The following is an 18,235-nucleotide window of genomic DNA, read 5'->3' on the forward strand; positions in this document are numbered from 1 at the left end:
TTGTATAAATATGTTATTTACTAATGTTAACGAGGCCAGGATAAAGTTTCGGGACTTGATGTTTTTCATCTTACAAATATACAGATTTCAATAAATTATGATTTTTTTTTTCAAATATAGAACATACTCGATAACACGATATTTTAAATATGTATATAAATAGATATGAAAAAAGTAAAAACACAAAAAAACTGAACTCCGAGGAAAATTCAAAAAGGAAAGTCCCAAATCAAATGGCAAATTCTAAAGTTCAAACACATCAAACGAATGAATAACAACAACTGTCATATAAAGTGTAAATAAATACATGTTATACTCGGTTTACGTTACGTTTAAATGGTCATTGTCTCACCTGATTGTTTATGTATACCATACGAATGATTTCCCTTTGTTCCATGCATACCTGTAGTCAACAACAAAATCACACGAAGGTCTTGCAAATATCTATATGACATACGCTAACAAATTATTATAGGAATCAACACAAAGACATGGACTACGAATTATTTGCATATGCTATTGTTGTAGCACTGATGGCTATTTACGTATACAACAATGAAAGAAGAATGGGGGAAATGTTCTGTAAACTTGATCAAACAGGTAAAGAGATGTTACAAAACATGCTGTTTTTTTAGACAAATGATCGTGAAAGAATATCTAACGGTTTTCAAGCATAGCGATCTGATCGTGAAAGATCTGGAATCGGATTGTGAATGCTATTAAGTGTAATCTTACTTCAAAATCTGTGAAAAATAGTCTGTATTTTTAAACGGTGTAACAAATAAAAAAATGTCTGTCAAAAGGATTTTACTTCCTTGAAATAATGTGCACTACTTACGAAAATGAAGTACTTTTTAAGAAAACACAAAAATCGACACACAATCCCATGAGAATCATTAAGAAAACAAATCACGTTTTGTATCTATAATGGTCACATTTTAATATATTTCAAACTTAATCTTAATTGTGTGTCAGATATTCAAGTAAAAATAAACTATATTATTACATGAACAAAAATACAATTATTTTGAAAAAAACATATCGTGAAAGATCAGGAAACGCATTATTTTGGTCCTGAAAGATAAGGCGTGACTAGGTTTAATTACCAATTGATACACTTGTAATTGGTTGAAGGGTGTCATTAATGGAATTAACTGGTCCCATATATATCGTATTAGATCATTTGTAATCCGTGTAACGATTTTGTCTTATCGACTATCTTCACATGTGGTATTTTGACTATTCGGCTTATAAAAGTGATCAATACTTCAATACTTATAGTATAAGATCCTACTTCCATTGTCTATACAGAAAATATATGTCAATCATAACAATTGTTTAGCTTTAAATTTGTATTATGAAGTTATTACAATCGTTCATGACATTTATGAATTTCTCCGCCTGTTGAATCCTTTCAGATTTCTTTTCTTTTTTGCTTTGAAAGGGAAGTAACTCCGTTATTCCAACTTGTTATCTTTAATTAACTTTTACAAACTTTATTTCAACCTTTCTTCATCAATTTCCTTGTCTGTTCAATCCTTTCAGATTTGTCCTCAACACGGTGTTGTTTTTTATAAATGTTTTAGTAATCCCTTTTGGTTTTGAAAGGGAAGAAACTCCTTACTAACCCCAACGGGTAACTTACCATGTATGGTAACTAACCCTATATTTTTTAAGACAACCTATATCAAATACACATAGTCACCACATATAGTCGTTTAACCAATCAAATCTCTATAAATCTATGGGAAGTAAGATAAATAGTTATTTGCAGCTAAAAGTAACCGTTCGCAAGACATAAAAGACTCGTATAGTCATCACAGGTCAGTTCTTTTAACCTGTAAGACTTCTATTTCAACTGCGTTTGAAATTATAATTCACATTTAATTTACACCACAAAATTTACTCTCAGTTCAGACAAACCAGAATATCTACAAAAAGAAATAAGGCATCTATGCCCTAAAAATATGACATTCAAGTACATTTCATACTTCAGAAATTAAAATCTGAACTGAAACTGAATCTTAACTTAACTTAACTTATATGGTAGATTTCCGCGGAGTTATTACAAGAGGAATACAGTGTTCGTTTATAAATCCAAAAATAGTATCAAGCTCTTTAAAGAATTTAGGGCAAGTTCCGTCTATAAAATGTATGTCAACATAACATAGGCATTCTTAATTTGTCGAACATGTTAACATAATTGTTTATATACGTATAATGATTACAGCTCATTAAAAGTTACATACATGTATCTTGAATATTGATTACAATTATTTACTTGCTTTCATATTATAAAAATATCCGGTTTGTTGTTTTTTTGTTGTGTTTTGTTTTTTTGTCATAGATCTGAGAAAAAGAAGTAATAAACAATTAACTAAAATATGTCAAATAGTGTCTTCTACTGTGTCGTCTGAATTCATAATGTATGTTATTGATCCGTCTTAATGTTTATTTTGCATGCCATATTCGAAAGAAGTGCGGACGTGATAGAAAGCACCTAGCTTCACGGAAACATCAAAGCATATTACATTCCCAGAGGCGGATTTAGGGGGGCCCAGGGGGCCCAGCCCCCCTTTTTGGGAAAAAATTGGTTGCTTATATAGGGAATCACTGAGGCGTGACTGGAGTGGGCCCCGTCTTAGATCAGTCAGTGGTCCCCCACTTATGAAAATTCCTGGATCCGCCACTCCAAGGAGATAAATTGTCGAAGATTTCGCCATTATTAATAAAACATCATCACTAAAACGTGTATCTTAGACAGAAGTTGTATGAAAATAAATATTGGCGCCGATATAAATCTGTTGGATGAAGAAATTATCTTGAAACTAGGTGTTTATTTAGAATAGACCATTCCACGCATATTCCATGCTTAACAAATCTATGCAGTTTTCAACTTTGTCTAGTTTTCTAGACTGAAATAATTTGGAATAAATTATGGTATAATCAGAGACATAGAATTAAGGAATAACTCATTAAAAAGTAATATATATTTATAACAAGCTACGGGAAAATAACTTAAATATTTTGAGATCTTTGTCTTTTATTTCAAAGAAATGTCCACAAATTATTTGTGACTTTATATCCTGTGACTTTCTCAGTTTCTGCCCATTTACAGATGCTTACAAAACAAACAGTGTCCATTTACTATTGCTTACAAAAATGCTACTTGTCATTTCATCCATCATTGATTTTTTTTATGTTTTACATTGTTGATAATGAGATAAAACCTGCATTTTTGCGAAGTTTGGTACACTTTTAAGTTTTCAAACATATTTTACCGCTTACATCATTGAGAAAAAAATTCTCAACTGAGAAAATAAATACTCAGCTGAGAATATTCTAAACGTTGAGAATATTTTTTTATGGCGGATAAAAAAAGTTCTCATTCTTAGCTGAGTAAAATAATTAATTCTTTGAATATTTTTTTACTCAGAAAAAAAAAGTTTTATGGCGCCGGGGCCGGACTTCGTCTTACACATATTCTTCAAAATAATGTCAATTCACTATAAGTTATAATCATACATGCACTACCAATCGAAGCATTTAAGTATATAAACAATCAGAACCATCTTCAAAATGGGGAAATGCTCAAAAATTGAATTTGTGGCCATATTTTTCCTTTCGAAATACAGACATAACTTTTTTTTATTTTAAAAGATAAACACATATTGTTTTTGGTGAAATAATTTGTAGTTCTCTATTTTATAAGTATTTTAAAAATTTATGCATTTTTCATTTTTGAATTGAGAAAAGAAAACGTCATTTTTTGCTGTATATTTTTTTAAATTTAAAAAAATGCACTATTTACACATGTTACAGTTTAATAAAATTTGGTCCACATAATCTCCCTGCAAAATGAAACAAAACCTCGTTTTCAAAAATAAGGGTCCATGCACTCGTTTTCAAATTAAGGTAGATAGGAGGGTGACTTCTTCCATTTTAGATTTTGAAATACCAGAAAACAAGGTCTAGATGTTTGATAAAATGTGCAAATTTTGAGATTAGTAGGTAATTCATGAGTAAGATTTGTCATTGTGATATAGAATATGTCATGTTTTATCATATATATGGTTGTATTTTACCAAAAAACAAATCCTTTTGTTTGATTCATTTTTTTTTACAACTTTGCTAAAAAAGGGGGGAGAACTCAAATGCAAGGGCAGATAATTCAGATAGTCTTACTTTTACAATAGTCATGTTAGGAATTTACCCATTTTATTATGTAGCAAGAAAACGAGTCCGGTGACCCCATTTTTTCTTATTATTATCCGAAAGAATAATATTGGAGCTATTTTCTTATATTTTGTCTCAAAATTCTATGGTGTAGTTTTCGTTTTCTGACCGAAAATTGTGTTTTCCATGCATAATCTATACAAAATTTGACAATTTTGCGCAACCTGAAGTGTGAAAATAAGTCCGGTGACCCATTCTTTTTATTAATGTTCTTAAACAAGCAGGATATAAACTAAGTTTTGGCAAATTATTAAGAAATTATACCATCTACCTTAAATCAGTTTAAATGATAAAAATCAGTCGAAAAATGCATCTTTTCCCGATATGTCACAGTTTGACGTCGCGAAAATAACATTTCACGTTAGCAACTTCATTACCTTCCTGTAACTGTATTGTATGCTCTTAAACAACTTAGTTTAGTTGTTTAAACGAAATAGCTAAGTTGTTCAAACGACTAAGCCACGTCGTTATAAGGAATTAGCTTAGTTGTTTTAACGAGTTAGATTAGTTAAGTTGTTTTAACGAGTTAGATTAGTTAAGTTGTTTTAACGAGTTAGATTAGTTAAGTTGCTTTAACAAGTTAGCTAATTTGTTAAAACGATTAAGCTTAGTTGTTTAAACAAGTAAGCTAAGTCGTTAAAACAAGTTAGCTTGTTTTTTTTACAAGATAAACTTACTAAGTCGTTATTACAACTTAGTTAAGTCGTTATAACACGTTAACTTAATCGTGATAACGACTTAAAAATAAAACTTCAACCTGACACTAACCGGCTTCCGTAGAAATTACACATTGATATAAGTTAAGGATGTTGTCATAGGAGGTTGATGAATATTTGTCAAATTTTCGGACTTCTTGGATTTTTTTCTATAATACATGATTAACTATTTTTCCCCCATATCATCCCCTTATCTGTTCATAGATGACTTTAATACCTCATAAAAGTTCATTATCAACATTTAAGCAATTCTAGATTTCTTTTTATGTGTTTGGTGCGTTGGGTTGCTTTTGCAATTATGTATATCCTACAGTTCTTTTCATATATAGTATTGCATGTTTGTATATAAGTAAATAGTTATTATCTCGAATAAACTGTTCTTGTTACGTTTGTGTAAACATTGAGTTTTGTCACTTGGAATAGATTTTATTTTTGGCATATTAACTGTAAATATCGCGCGATTTGGAGCAAGGGGGAATCTATTGCAACAAAAAAACAAAAAGATAAGTTTTTTAACATGAGCAGACGTGCGTGAAATATATTTCAATAGTCGTTTTTTTTTCTAACTATAACTTTTTTCAAAATATTAAAACTAATAATTGGTAAATTGAATGCGCTATTTTAATACAATAAAAAAAATCTCTAATAATATTAACTAAAAAAAAATTCATATAAAAGATTAAACTTAATTTACAGTTAGTGAAACTGATATGATGCGGTTGAATGAAGTAAACGATTTGTGCAGTAGATATTTTTATCTGGTTTGAAATGATTTTTTTTATCTTTTCAGCTCAGCTACAGCAGATATTGCATTTCTTTGAAACCAAGTTTGCAGAAATTGCAGAGAAAACTAACACGAAACTGCTGGAAGCCGAAAACAGACACAAATTAACGACTGATCAGCTACAAAAAAATACTGATGACATAACAAATCTAAGTAAATATCACTCATTAAAACAAATCTACAAATATACTTCTTCTTTCAGAATTCCTCGTTCTGCCCAATTTGCACTGACGTCTGTTTGATGAATTCTTTTATTAAACATCTTTGAGAAGGGAACAATGAGCATTACAAAAACAAATAATTTAAATTACTAAGTTACAGAAACATGAAGCTATCGATTTTCTGGAAGCAAAAATGTATTTCGGCTGTGAGGTGTTTTCTAAAATCATTTAAAATACATGGAAAATAATAATAACAGAAGCTGACGGAACAGACCCAAATCATTTCAAACCAAATGATTAGAACAAACAGTGCAGTTCTTATGAAACCTGAATAAAAATAGAAAACAATTTCCATTAAAGAGAAAAGGAAAAACACGGTTATCCCCTTTTGGGAATACTCAGAAAGCATTCCATAAGGAATTAAAACGAATCCGTCCTGTAACCGAACATAATACCGCGGACTTAGAGAAAAAAAATCCAATTGCTTTTCAAAAGGTTTATCATCTGTTCAAATTCTTGCAACATGCTTTCTTAAAGGTTAACTTTTCAACGATATAATTTGACAATTATTCAGTTTCATTCCATTTTTCGTTTTTTTTTAAACAGAAATTGTACCATTAAAAAATAAAGTTCACAGGTTTAAACTTCTAGAAAAATGTGGGATGCGTCGTTGTATCATTAATTACGTCAAAATAAAGCAATATTTGTTGATAACTTCTCCTGTCCAAGACATGTTATATATCTCATTCTACCCAAACGAAGTTTGGCCACATCATACAGCAAACAGTGATTTTTTTTAGTTTATAAGTTCAAGGTGGCGTGAATATAGATAATTTTCAGTATTTCGAAGTATACAGAAAAACTATGACAACACAGGTTCTTTTAAAATATACAAGGACATGTATAATTACTGCAACATCGGTAATATCACGGTTAATTTTATTGAGGATATTTTCCATATAAGACATCCTTTTGAAGTTAGTAAAAGCCTTAAATATTCCAATAAGGTGTGAAATGACCTATCATATATAAACCGAAAGTCACATATTGTAAAGTCTCCCCCATGTCAATCATGGGTGTATAGAAACCAGATTTTTTGAGAATCATTGTAAAAAAAATATTTGGACAACAGAAGTGACTTTGATTAAATGAGAAGTCGCTGAATATTTCTCATTCCGTGATGACTTTGTCTTTTTCAAATCAGTGTAAAATAAGCCTCCGATTTCCAGTTTTGTTTAAATGAACGGCTGTTGTGAATACTAGAAACAACTTAACAATATAAAAATAAAGAGATGAGGTATGATTGCCAACAATCAACCAAAATTCATATGAAGTGGTTGTAATTTGAAATTTGATATGTATGATTATATTGATAAGTGACTGATAAGTGACTGAAGTAGCTCTAAACTTCCAGATGGAAACGAAGTTAGTAACATATAATTCATTATTATTATCGAAAAACGACACAACAGACACGGGCATATCGAACGAGTTGTAAAATATAAACATTGTTAGATGGTGTCAAAGGAACATCACAAATCAAAAAAAGGAAAATTAACAATAGGAAACGAAAAATCGTCCCTTTTGTCTTAAATTTTAGTGTGGAGTTTTCCGAGTTAAACCGAAATTTCTAAATCTAGGAAAGGAAAGGTATTACTTTTTAATTAAGATTTATTTAAACTTTGTATTACTGCCAGTTATTTTCACATTGGCAAGAATACCACATCTCCTTAATTTTGTACTTTATATATGTCTTAATTAATTTTCATCTTAACATAATATCTATAAAATGACACATTGATTTTCTTTGATGTTTTTTTCTGGGTGATCGTCACACCCAAAAGTTTAATACATAGCTTAAAATCTACTTAATAGTTGCTGATACAGATATGGAACTGGTGAATACGCTTTGTGCTGTATCTAATTTTCCCCTGGTTTGAAATATCTAATTTTAATTTAGCTCAGCTACAGCAGCAGACATTGGACTCACTTGATAAAAAAATGGCAGACATTGGAAAGAAAAATGAGATAAAACTGCAAGATACTGAAAACAGAAACAATTTAACGACTTCCCGTTTACAAAAACAGCTTAATGAAATGACAGAACTAGGTATATATTGATTATTATAACAAATGTATAAATATACCTTCTCCGATTATTTAACTACATGTAGAAACAAACAATAAACAGTTTAAGTTGTATAGCAATAAAATGTTCCTCAACCATTCTAAGTACAAATTAAAGGGAAATAATTGAAAATGCTCAAAAGAATATAACGAGCGCACTTATCTGGCCAAAAGATCGAATGAGCAAGTCAGGAGCTACAAGAACAGACCAATGCCAAAACACTATTATCTTAATCCAAATTGAATCGTTATGTAGCAAAAGCATCCTGCACCAATAGCCCACCCAATAAGCAGCAGAAGCAGCCGCGAATGAGGTATTTTCAAACAAACTCATAAAAGCACACATATATCTTCATAAGGAATATACGTTGTTCGACCTATTAGTTAAATGAGTTTTGTTAAATTATACTTTTTAACCTTTGTGGTCTTTTGGAAAATGTTTTTTGTTCTGTATTTAGAGCCCATCTACCTAGTCATTTGTTTTAAATGCACACGTATAAAAATTGCAGTTTTTATCCAACGCAATCATAGGTCTGAACGTTGTTTTCAAGTGAAGACTTGTTTATATTTTTTCGTTTGCGTTTGTATTATATTTTCCTTCGGGTTTATAGGATCCGTTCATCCTAGTTCGACTGTCAAAACGCAAGAGTCTATCCTAAATTGAGGTAAATTATATGGCCTCTCAATTACCGTTTCGATCCCTAACATCACCGGAGAGACATTAGTTGTCGAAATTCTGAACTGGTGCACAAACGTTTGCACCTCATGTTTGTGGTATCCCAACTTGACAAGGTTATTGTTTTCCGTTTGTTCAATAATAATATTAAGATCCGGTGATTAATTAATTTGGCAATCGCTAATGGTAGTCAACAGGATTTAGACACGTCCGTTGTTCGACCTTTTAGTCAAAAACATTCTTTCACTTTTGTGGTCTTTTTGAAAATGTTGTTTGTGCTTTAGTTAGACCCCTCTACACTGATACTTGTCTCAAATATTTTTCCCTATATACCTTAATATAACACAAGGACTTAACGCGCATTTTTTTAAAATGTCAGTCGGTCGAGGAATTCCGTTAAATGCCGAATTCTCGGATGTTAAACGCGCTAAAACTAAGTAGAGCTTTCTTACAAATTGACGAAAGGTACGTATGCTTGACGAATCATACGTAAGACTCGTTTTAGGGATCCTTGATTTTGACATATTTAAATAATAGTCGTGATACTTCGGAAAATTATCGTGCATGCAACGAAACTTATTAGATTGGATTTTCTTGAGATATATTTTGGATTTCAGGACGTACGAAAGGTTAGAATATGATTATTGATTCCACCAGGTCGGAGGAGATAACACAACAAAATATTCTAAATATAGAGTAGTCAGACGAAACAAATGCCCCTAGAAGACTAAACACCTGCCCCTACCCCACTCTTCAATATTACAATGTTGCACTGTTTAACCTTAGAAAATGTCAACGCAAATACATTGTCTTCTTCCCTACAGAAACAAAAATACTTCCTTGATTCAAAATTTGCAACGCTAAAAATAATAAACTGAAAATGAAGAAAAAAAGATGAAAGATGATCTTCATACTATGCCATAAGCTGGTGCTCGTTTTAGAACTTTTGAATCATCGCGCCTCTCCCCTGGTAATATGCATTGTCCCCCCTTAATGTGTATATATGATACACCGGAGCAATGGAAAGATTAATTTAGCGTATAACTGCGTTTTGCCTATAGTCCTGAACATTCATGAAATATTAGCCACTGGACGATAAGTGACAATTTCGCGTCTATCTTCCAAACATGTGTACTGTTAAATCGTCATTATAAAAAACACAATATATATGGTGCAAAATTGTAGATTTATTTTCTTGATATACAAAGTATTTTTTTTAGATTTATTCAAAATTGCTTTTTAAAAACATTGTAGCATCATATTTTAGCAAATCTCGATATTCCCCTTTGACAATTTGCTGAAAGTGTACTGAAACAAATAAAAATAAATATGAATCTTGTCGTTAAATTTAGACTAACGTACTTCAATAATGTCATTGAAATGTTAATCGTGAAACTCGTGCTTAAAAAATTCCCGCGGAAATGTGTATCCTCGTGGTTTACGTAAGTAACGTATCGGACGTAAGTGTATTTGACACTATTTTTTCTGTTTGATTATATTAAAATCGTGTATTATTTGCGATATTTTTTTTTTTTAAATTAACTTGATTTAGAAAAGAATGCTGTTTTACTGGATAAAACAAAGACTCTTTTAACTGTTATTGTAGAAATGAAATACGTGCTCCCTTTACGTTCGCTCGTTCCTTTTGTCAATTTGTAAGAAAGCTCGTTATGCCGTAAATCTAAATTCATAGTTTCAAACACACTTACGAGAACAAGCAGCGAAGTTCTGTTGAGACCTGCAAAAACTGGCCAAATTATCAAATGAGCACGATATGAGTTACTGGCGCAGCCAATACATTACTATCTTTGTTTTAAGGTTAAGAATCCGTTTAAACATTTTGTAACTGGCTTTCTTATAATTTGAATTTCAAACGATATAATTGGTCAATCAATTGTTCAGTTTCATTCCATTTTAGTCTTTTTTTAAAAGAAATTGTGCCATTGAAAAGCTAATGTTACAGGTTTAACCTTCTACAAAAGTATGGGAGGCGTCGCAGTATCACAAATTACGTCAAAATATAAAGCAATAATTGTTGATAGGTTCTTGTATAATCTAATTTTGATAGTTTCTCCTGTCCGGGTAATGTTCTATATCTCATTATAGCCAATCGAATTTTAGCCAAATAATAAAGCAACCAATTAGAACCGATATTTGTTAGTTTATAACTTCACGATGGCGTGAATATTATTTTCAGGGTTTCGAATATAGCAAAACTATGGCACCAAAGATTCTTTCATATAAAAAAATGTAAAGACACGTGATAATGACTGTTATATCGCGTGACTGGTTATTTTATTTGGAGATATTTTCCATATCAAATATGAACCGGAAGTACCATTTGTGCACCTAATATCTTTTAAAGTTCGTTAAAGCCATATCTTTCCTAAATTGTGTGAAATTATCTTTTATATGTTAAACCGGAAGTGACATATTATAATATTACCTCAATTCTGTCAATCATGGGTATATAGAAACAAGACTTTGAGGGAATCCTTTAAAAATACTGACTTTCAGTAAATAAGAAGTCGCGTGCTATTACGTATTCCTTGATGAGTTGCTATAAATTTTGTATGTTTGAAATCAGTGTCAATATATTGAGCTTCTGATTTTCAGTTTGGTCTAAATTGACTACTGCTTTGACTTTTATATTCAAGCTAACAATATTAAAATAAGAAGATGTAGTTTGATTGTCAATGAGACAATTATCAACCTTTGTTCAAATGAAGTGGATGTAAGCAATTACAGTTACCCGTGCGGCAAAAAAGAGAAAAACACATTCCTGATATCGGCTTTACAATGCCCGACATGAACTATGTAATACAATACAATTAAAAAAAACCACCGGTTTAATAATAACAAAACATACAAAAAACGAATATGACAGACATGAACTAACGACAACCACTGAACTATAGGCTCCTTACTTGAGACAGGCACATACAGATTGTGGCGTGATAAACATGTTTGTGAGCGCTCAACATCCCTTTAACCTGGACCAGTGGTGTTGCAATACAACATGAGAACAAACTTTAAAAAACAGTTGAAAAGGGTTTAACTCATCAGATCGATACAAAGCAAAAATATTATCTAATAAAAACACAGACAAATATAAAATTTTTAAAGTTAAAATTGTTTAGCTCAACTACAGTAGAAAAAATGAGATGAAACTACGAGACACTGAAAACAGAATCACTTTAAAGGTTTCCAATCTACAAAAACAGTTTGAAGACATCCCAATGTTCTTTTATATAAATTTATAAACACGTGATAATGGCTGTTATATCGTAATATTAATAATGGCCGTTTGTTAAACAGGGTTAAGACACGTCCGTTGTACGACCTTTTAGTGAATGCGTTTTGTTAAAAATACTTTTTTCACTTTTGTGGTTATTTTGAAAATGTTTGTTTGTGCTTTAGTTAGACCCCTCTACACAGATACTTGTCTCAAAATATTTTTCCTATATACTTTAATATAACACAAGGACTTAACTCGCATTTTTTTAAATGTCAGTCGGTCTCGAAAATTCGTTAAATGCCAATTTCTCAGATGTTAACCGCGCTAAAACTTTTTATGCCGTAAATCTCAATTCATTTCAAACACACTTACGAGAATAAGCAGCGAGGTTCTGTTGAGACCTTCAAAAACTGGCCAGATTATCAAATGAGCACGATATGAGTTACTGGCGCAGCCAATCCACTATTGTCCTTGTCTAAGGTTTAGAATCCGTTTAAACATTTCATAACTGGCTTTCTTATAAGTTGACTTTCAAACGATATAGTTGGTCAATCAATTGTTCAGTTTTATTCCAATTTCGACTTTTTTTTAAAGAAATTGTGCCATTGAAAAGCTAATGTTACAGGTTTAACCTTCTAAAAAATTATGTAGAAAATTAAGTCAAAATATAAAGCAATAATTTGTTTACAGGTTCTTGTATAATCTAATTTTGATATATTCTGCTTTCCGGGTAATTGTTCTATATCTCATTATAGTCAATCGAATTTTAGCCACGTAATAAAGCAACCAATGAGAACCAATATTTGTTAGTTTATAACTTCACGATGGCGTGCATATTATTTTCAGGGTCTGGAATATATAAAAACTATTGCACCAAAGGTTCTTTCATATAAAAACATGTATAGATACGTGATAACAAATGTTATATCTCGTGACTGGTTATTTTATTGGGAGATATTTTCCATATCAAATAGAAACCGGAAGTAACGTTTAACATTTGTGCACTTAATTTCTTTTAAAGTTCGCAAAAGTCATAAATTTTCCAATACGGTGTGAAATGACCTGTCATATATAAACCCAAAGTGAAATATTGTAAAATTACCTCCATTCTGTCAATCATGGGTGTATAGAAACCAGATTGTTTTAAGAATCATTGTAAAAAAATATGTTGACAACGGAAGTGACTTTGAGTAAATAAGAAGTCGCTGAATATTTCTCATTCCGTGATGAATTTCTACTTTGTCTGTTTCAATTCAGTATAAAATAAGCTTCAGATTTTCAGTTTTGTTTAAATGAACGGCTGTTGTGAATACTAGAAACAACTTCACAATATAAAAATAAGGAGATGATGTAAGATTGCCAACTATCCACCAAAGTTCATATAAAGTGGATATAAGTTATTGCAAGCAACCGCGAGGCAACAAAGAGAAACCCCCATTTATGATGTCGGCTTTACAATGCGGCGGGTTAATATAAACAGATGTGTTGTGATTGCCAATATGACAACTCCCAATAAGAGACCAAATCACACAGAAAATAACAATTATAGGTCTCCGTACGGCCTTTAACAAAGAGCAAAGCCCATACCGCATATTCAGCTTTTAAAGGATAGTTGTCTCATTGGCAATCATACCACATCTTCTTTTTTATATATTCGAAATGAAAATTTAAAACAATTCAAACGAGAAAACTAACGCCCTTATTTATGTACAAAAATAATTATGTAACGCTTAAACAAACGACAACCAATGAATTACAATGTTCATCGGACATGTCATATCAGCCTTATTAATAAAAAATGTGCTGTAATGGACATGCTGAATCAGGGAGTGAAATTTGATATTGATGATGATATTGATAAGTGACTGAAGTTGCTTCAAAATTCCAGAAGGTAACGAACTGAATAACATATAATTCATTATTATTATAGAGAAACGCAACAGCAGACACGGGCATAATGAATGAGTTGTGAAATATAAACACCGTTAGATGGTGTAAAAGGAACATCACCAATCAAAAAAAGGAATATTAACAATAGGAAACGAAAAATCGTCCCGTTTTCAGAGTTAAACCGAAATTTCTAAATCTAGGAAAGGAAGGTGTTACCCTATAAGTAAAATTTATTTAAACTTTGTATTACTGCCAGTTATTTTCTCATTGGCAAGAATACCACATCTCCTTAATTTTGTACTTTATATATGTCTTAATTAATTTTCATCTTAACATAATATCTATAAAATGACACATTGATTTTCTTTGATGTTTTTTTCTGGGTGATCGTCACACCCAAAAGTTTAATACATAGCTTAAAATCTACTTAATAGTTGCTGATACAGATATGGAACTGGTGAATACGCTTCGTGCTGTATCTAATTTCCCCGGGTTTGAAGTATCTTATTTTTATTTAAGCTCAGCTACAGCAGCAGACATTGGACTCACTTGATAAAAAAATGGCAGACATTGAAAAGAAAAATGAAATGAAACTGCAGGATACTGAAAACAGAAACAGTTTAACGATTTCCCACCTTCAAAAACAACTAAATGACATGAAAAAACTAGGTAAGTATTAATTGTTTTTACAAATGTATAAATATTCCTCTGTAAAAGAGCACTTCTTATCTCTCCAACCTATGGCTCTATTGCGGTTCAAGCTACTGTCAAGTTTCAAAAAACAATAGAAAATATTGGAAGTGGATACAATACCGAAACGGGGATTTTTACTGCACCAACCAAGGGTCTCTACCAGTTCACAGCCTCAGCAAGACAAAGTCACAATGGATTATTTCGAAACAATGAACAAATGTCAGTTTCTGTTGCAGCTAACTCCATTTCTCTAACAATTTGTGCAACATTTACACTTCAATCGGGCGATCGTGTTTGCGTTAAAAACGTATGGGATAAACCATCTGGTATTGTAGGGGTTGGACAAACCTATTTCTCTGGTAGTCTTGTGCACAAAATGTAAGGAATGGACTCAGTAAATAAAATGATGTTTTGTTTATTTTTCAGTTTTTTCATTTCAATTCTTTAATCCTTAATCAACATATGTGTACTTGTTGGCAATTGTCTAGCAGTTATTAATCATCATAATTCAGAAACAATACATAAATAAAACAATTACAATGCAGAAAAGGAAAACAAGCTTAAAACATCGATAGAAACTATACACTACCAAATTAATGTTACTCTTAAAATTCTGGAACGCGATGACAACAATAAAACAATTATGACATATATCAGTATTAACGTGTGTTGTACCAATCAAAGTGCTTGTGAGCACTGAGGATTTGTTTCATTTTGCAGTTTTGTTAATCTTAAATTAAACATTGAATTAAACTTTACAAGGCAAACTCATAGATCGAAAATAAACTGACAACGCCATAGTTAAATAATAAAAAGATAAACAGACAAATAATTGTACAAAAGACACAACATAAAAAACCTTTTTTTTTTTTAACAACATTATATATTTTTTCATCAAATATTCTTGTTACATTGTTACATCAAGAAACCAAGCTTTTCGTAATGCATCCTGTAAAAAAATGCAGTTTTTATCCAAAGCAATCGTAGGTTTGAACGTTGTTTTCAAGTTAAGACTCGTTTATGTTTTTTGTTTGGGCTTGTATTATATTATCCATTGAGTTGATAGGATCCGTTCATCCTAGTACGACTGTCAAAATTTAAAAGTCTATCCTAAATTGAGGTAAATTATATGGCCTCCCAATTACCGTTTCGATCCCTAACATCACTGAAGAGACGTTAGTTGTCGAAATTTGAATATGGTGCACAAACGTTTGCACCTCATGTTTGCGGTAAACCATCTCTTCCACAAGGTTGTTATTTTCTGTTTGGTAATGAATTTATATTAATGTCCGGTGATTAATTTATTTGACAATCACTGATGGCAGTCAGCAGTGTTAAGAAACATCCGTTGTTCGCCCTGTAGTCAAATGCGTTTTGTTAAAAACACATTTGTGGTCTTTTTGAAAATGTTGTTTGTGCTGTAGTAAGACCCCCTCTACACAGATACTTGTCACAATTTTTTTCCTATATACCTCATATATAACACAAGGACTTAACTCGCATTTTGAAAAATGTCTGTCGGTCGCGAAATTCCGTTAAATGCATATTCCTCGCATGTTAACCGTACTAAAACTTAATATGCCGTAAATCTCAATTCATTTCAAACAAGCCAAGTTTTGTTGAGACCTGCAAAAACTGGCCAAATTATCAAATGAGTACGATACGAATTCCTGAAGCAGTCAAATGCAATACACTATTGTCCTTGTTTTTAGGTTTAGAGTCCGTTTAAACATTTCGTAACTGGCTTTCTTATAAGTTGACTTTCAAACGATATAATTGGTCAATCAATTGTTCATTTTCATCTTTTTTTTAAAGAAATTGTGCCATTGAAAAACTAAGGTAACAGTTTAACCTTCTAAAAACGTATGGGATGTGTTGAGGTTTCACAAATAACGTCAAAATATGAAGCAATAATTGTTGATAGGTTCTTGTATAATCACTTTTTGAAATCTTCTTTTGTCCGGGTAATGTTCTATATCTCATTCTAACTAATCGAAGTTTAGCTACATAATAAAGCAACCAATAAGAACTGAATAAGGAGAATAAAAGAGAAAATGGGGAAAAAATGATAGAGAATAATTGAGTTGCTGACATAAAAGAAGGTATATTGGGGACAAAAATGAAAAATGACGAATACAAAAGATTCAGTTCTAAAGACAATATGCGCCTGTTCTTCAAGTAATCAGTACCAATATATTTTACAAAAGAGTGTATTATTTTCAGGTTATTTCATTTACACACTCATTTATTCCTATTTTTTTTTTAAATTTCAATTATTAACCCAGCGTATTATTTAATTTTCAGGCCCGTCCATTGTCACGTTTCTAGCACTTCTTATCTCTCCAACCTATGGCTCTATTGCGGTTCAAGCTACTGTCAAGTTTCAAAAAACAATAGAAAATATTGGAAGTGGATACAATACCGAAACGGGGATTTTTACTGCACCAACCAAGGGTCTCTACCAGTTCACAGCCTCAGCAAGACAAAGTCACAATGGATTTTTGCACTTAGGATTATTTCGAAACAATGAACAAATGTCAGTTTCGGTTGCAGCTAACTCCATTTCTCTAACAATTGGTGCAACATTTACGCTTCAATCGGGCGATCGTGTTTGCGTTAAAAACGTATGGGATAAACCATCTGGTATTGTAGGGGTTGGACAAACCTATTTCTCTGGTAGTCTTGTGCACAAAATGTAAGGAATGGACTCAGTAAATAAAATGATGTTTTGTTTATTTTTCAGTTTTTTCATTTCAATTCTTTAATCCTTAATCAACATATGTGTACTTGTTGGCAATTGTCTAGCAGTTATTAATCATCATAATTCAGAAACAATACATAAATAAAACAATTACAATGCAGAAAAGGAAAACAAGCTTAAAACATCGATAGAAACTATACACTACCAAATTAATGTTACTCTTAAAATTCTGGAACGCGATGACAACAATAAAACAATTATGACAAATATCAGTATTAACGTGTGTTGTACCAATCAAAGTGCTTGTGAGCACTGAGGATTTGTTTCATTTTGCAGTTTTGTTAATCTTAAATTAAACATTGAATTAAACTTTACAAGGCAAACTCATAGATCGAAAATAAACTGACAACGCCATAGTTAAATAATAAAAAGATAAACAGACAAATAATTGTACAAAAGACTCAACATAAAAAACTTCTTTTTTTTTTAACAACATTATATATTTTTTCATCAAATATGCTTGTTAAATTGTTACATCAAGAAACCAAGCTTTTCTTAATGCATCCTGTAATATTCCACTGATTGCCCAGGTTAGCAATCAGCTGCTGGTATATATGTATATATTATAATAATATGTATAAATTTCTTGAAATACAATTATACAACATTTTAATACATTATGTTTTATTGTATCAATCGTCTAAACCTCTTTTTAGTGACTTTAGTAATGGATTAAGTTTCATTGTTCTGTTTTCGTTGTCTCTTATTATGTATTCTTGAACAAAAATTTGATTAGCATTTTGTTTTTGTCAATTTCTGATTAGTTACATAATATGATTTGTATATTGAAAAATCTAAGATTGTTAGGAAATAATTCAGACCAAAATAATTTTTGTTAAAAAATTTATATCCAAAGACTAATTGCTTTAATGATACTCTAAAATTTAAATTCGATTTTATCATTAACTCATAAATACTTTTCCAAAAATTTTCTAAAAATCGACAAGAAATAA

The 18,235-nt window shown here is 31.2% G+C and overlaps 1 protein-coding gene across 1 annotated transcript; it reads left to right on the plus strand.

Moving 5' to 3' along the window:
• Positions 1–422: 422 nt before the first annotated feature.
• LOC134702024 (uncharacterized) lies at positions 423–17,220 on the plus strand. The gene is made up of 5 exons (XM_063563132.1): positions 423–600; positions 5,743–5,889; positions 7,858–8,007; positions 14,348–14,497; positions 16,826–17,220. Exons 1-5 carry the CDS (start codon positions 492–494, stop codon positions 17,218–17,220), a joined length of 951 nt encoding a protein of 316 aa, XP_063419202.1. The 5' UTR covers positions 423–491.
• The last annotated feature ends 1,015 nt before the right edge of the window (positions 17,221–18,235 follow it).

This window comes from Mytilus trossulus, unplaced genomic scaffold, assembly GCF_036588685.1.
Source record: "Mytilus trossulus isolate FHL-02 unplaced genomic scaffold, PNRI_Mtr1.1.1.hap1 h1tg000373l__unscaffolded, whole genome shotgun sequence".
Lineage (NCBI taxonomy): Eukaryota > Metazoa > Mollusca > Bivalvia > Mytilida > Mytilidae > Mytilus > Mytilus trossulus.

Excerpts from the sequence above, each read along its gene's own strand:
- LOC134702024 (XM_063563132.1), top strand. The coding sequence starts at position 492 with ATGGACTACGAATTATTTGCATATGCTATTGTTGTAGCACTGATGGCT. Across the intron at positions 8,008-14,347 it reads TAATGAAATGACAGAACTAG|CTCAGCTACAGCAGCAGACA; the intron begins GTATATATTGAT and ends TTTTTATTTAAG. Across the intron at positions 14,498-16,825 it reads AAATGACATGAAAAAACTAG|GCCCGTCCATTGTCACGTTT; the intron begins GTAAGTATTAAT and ends TTTAATTTTCAG.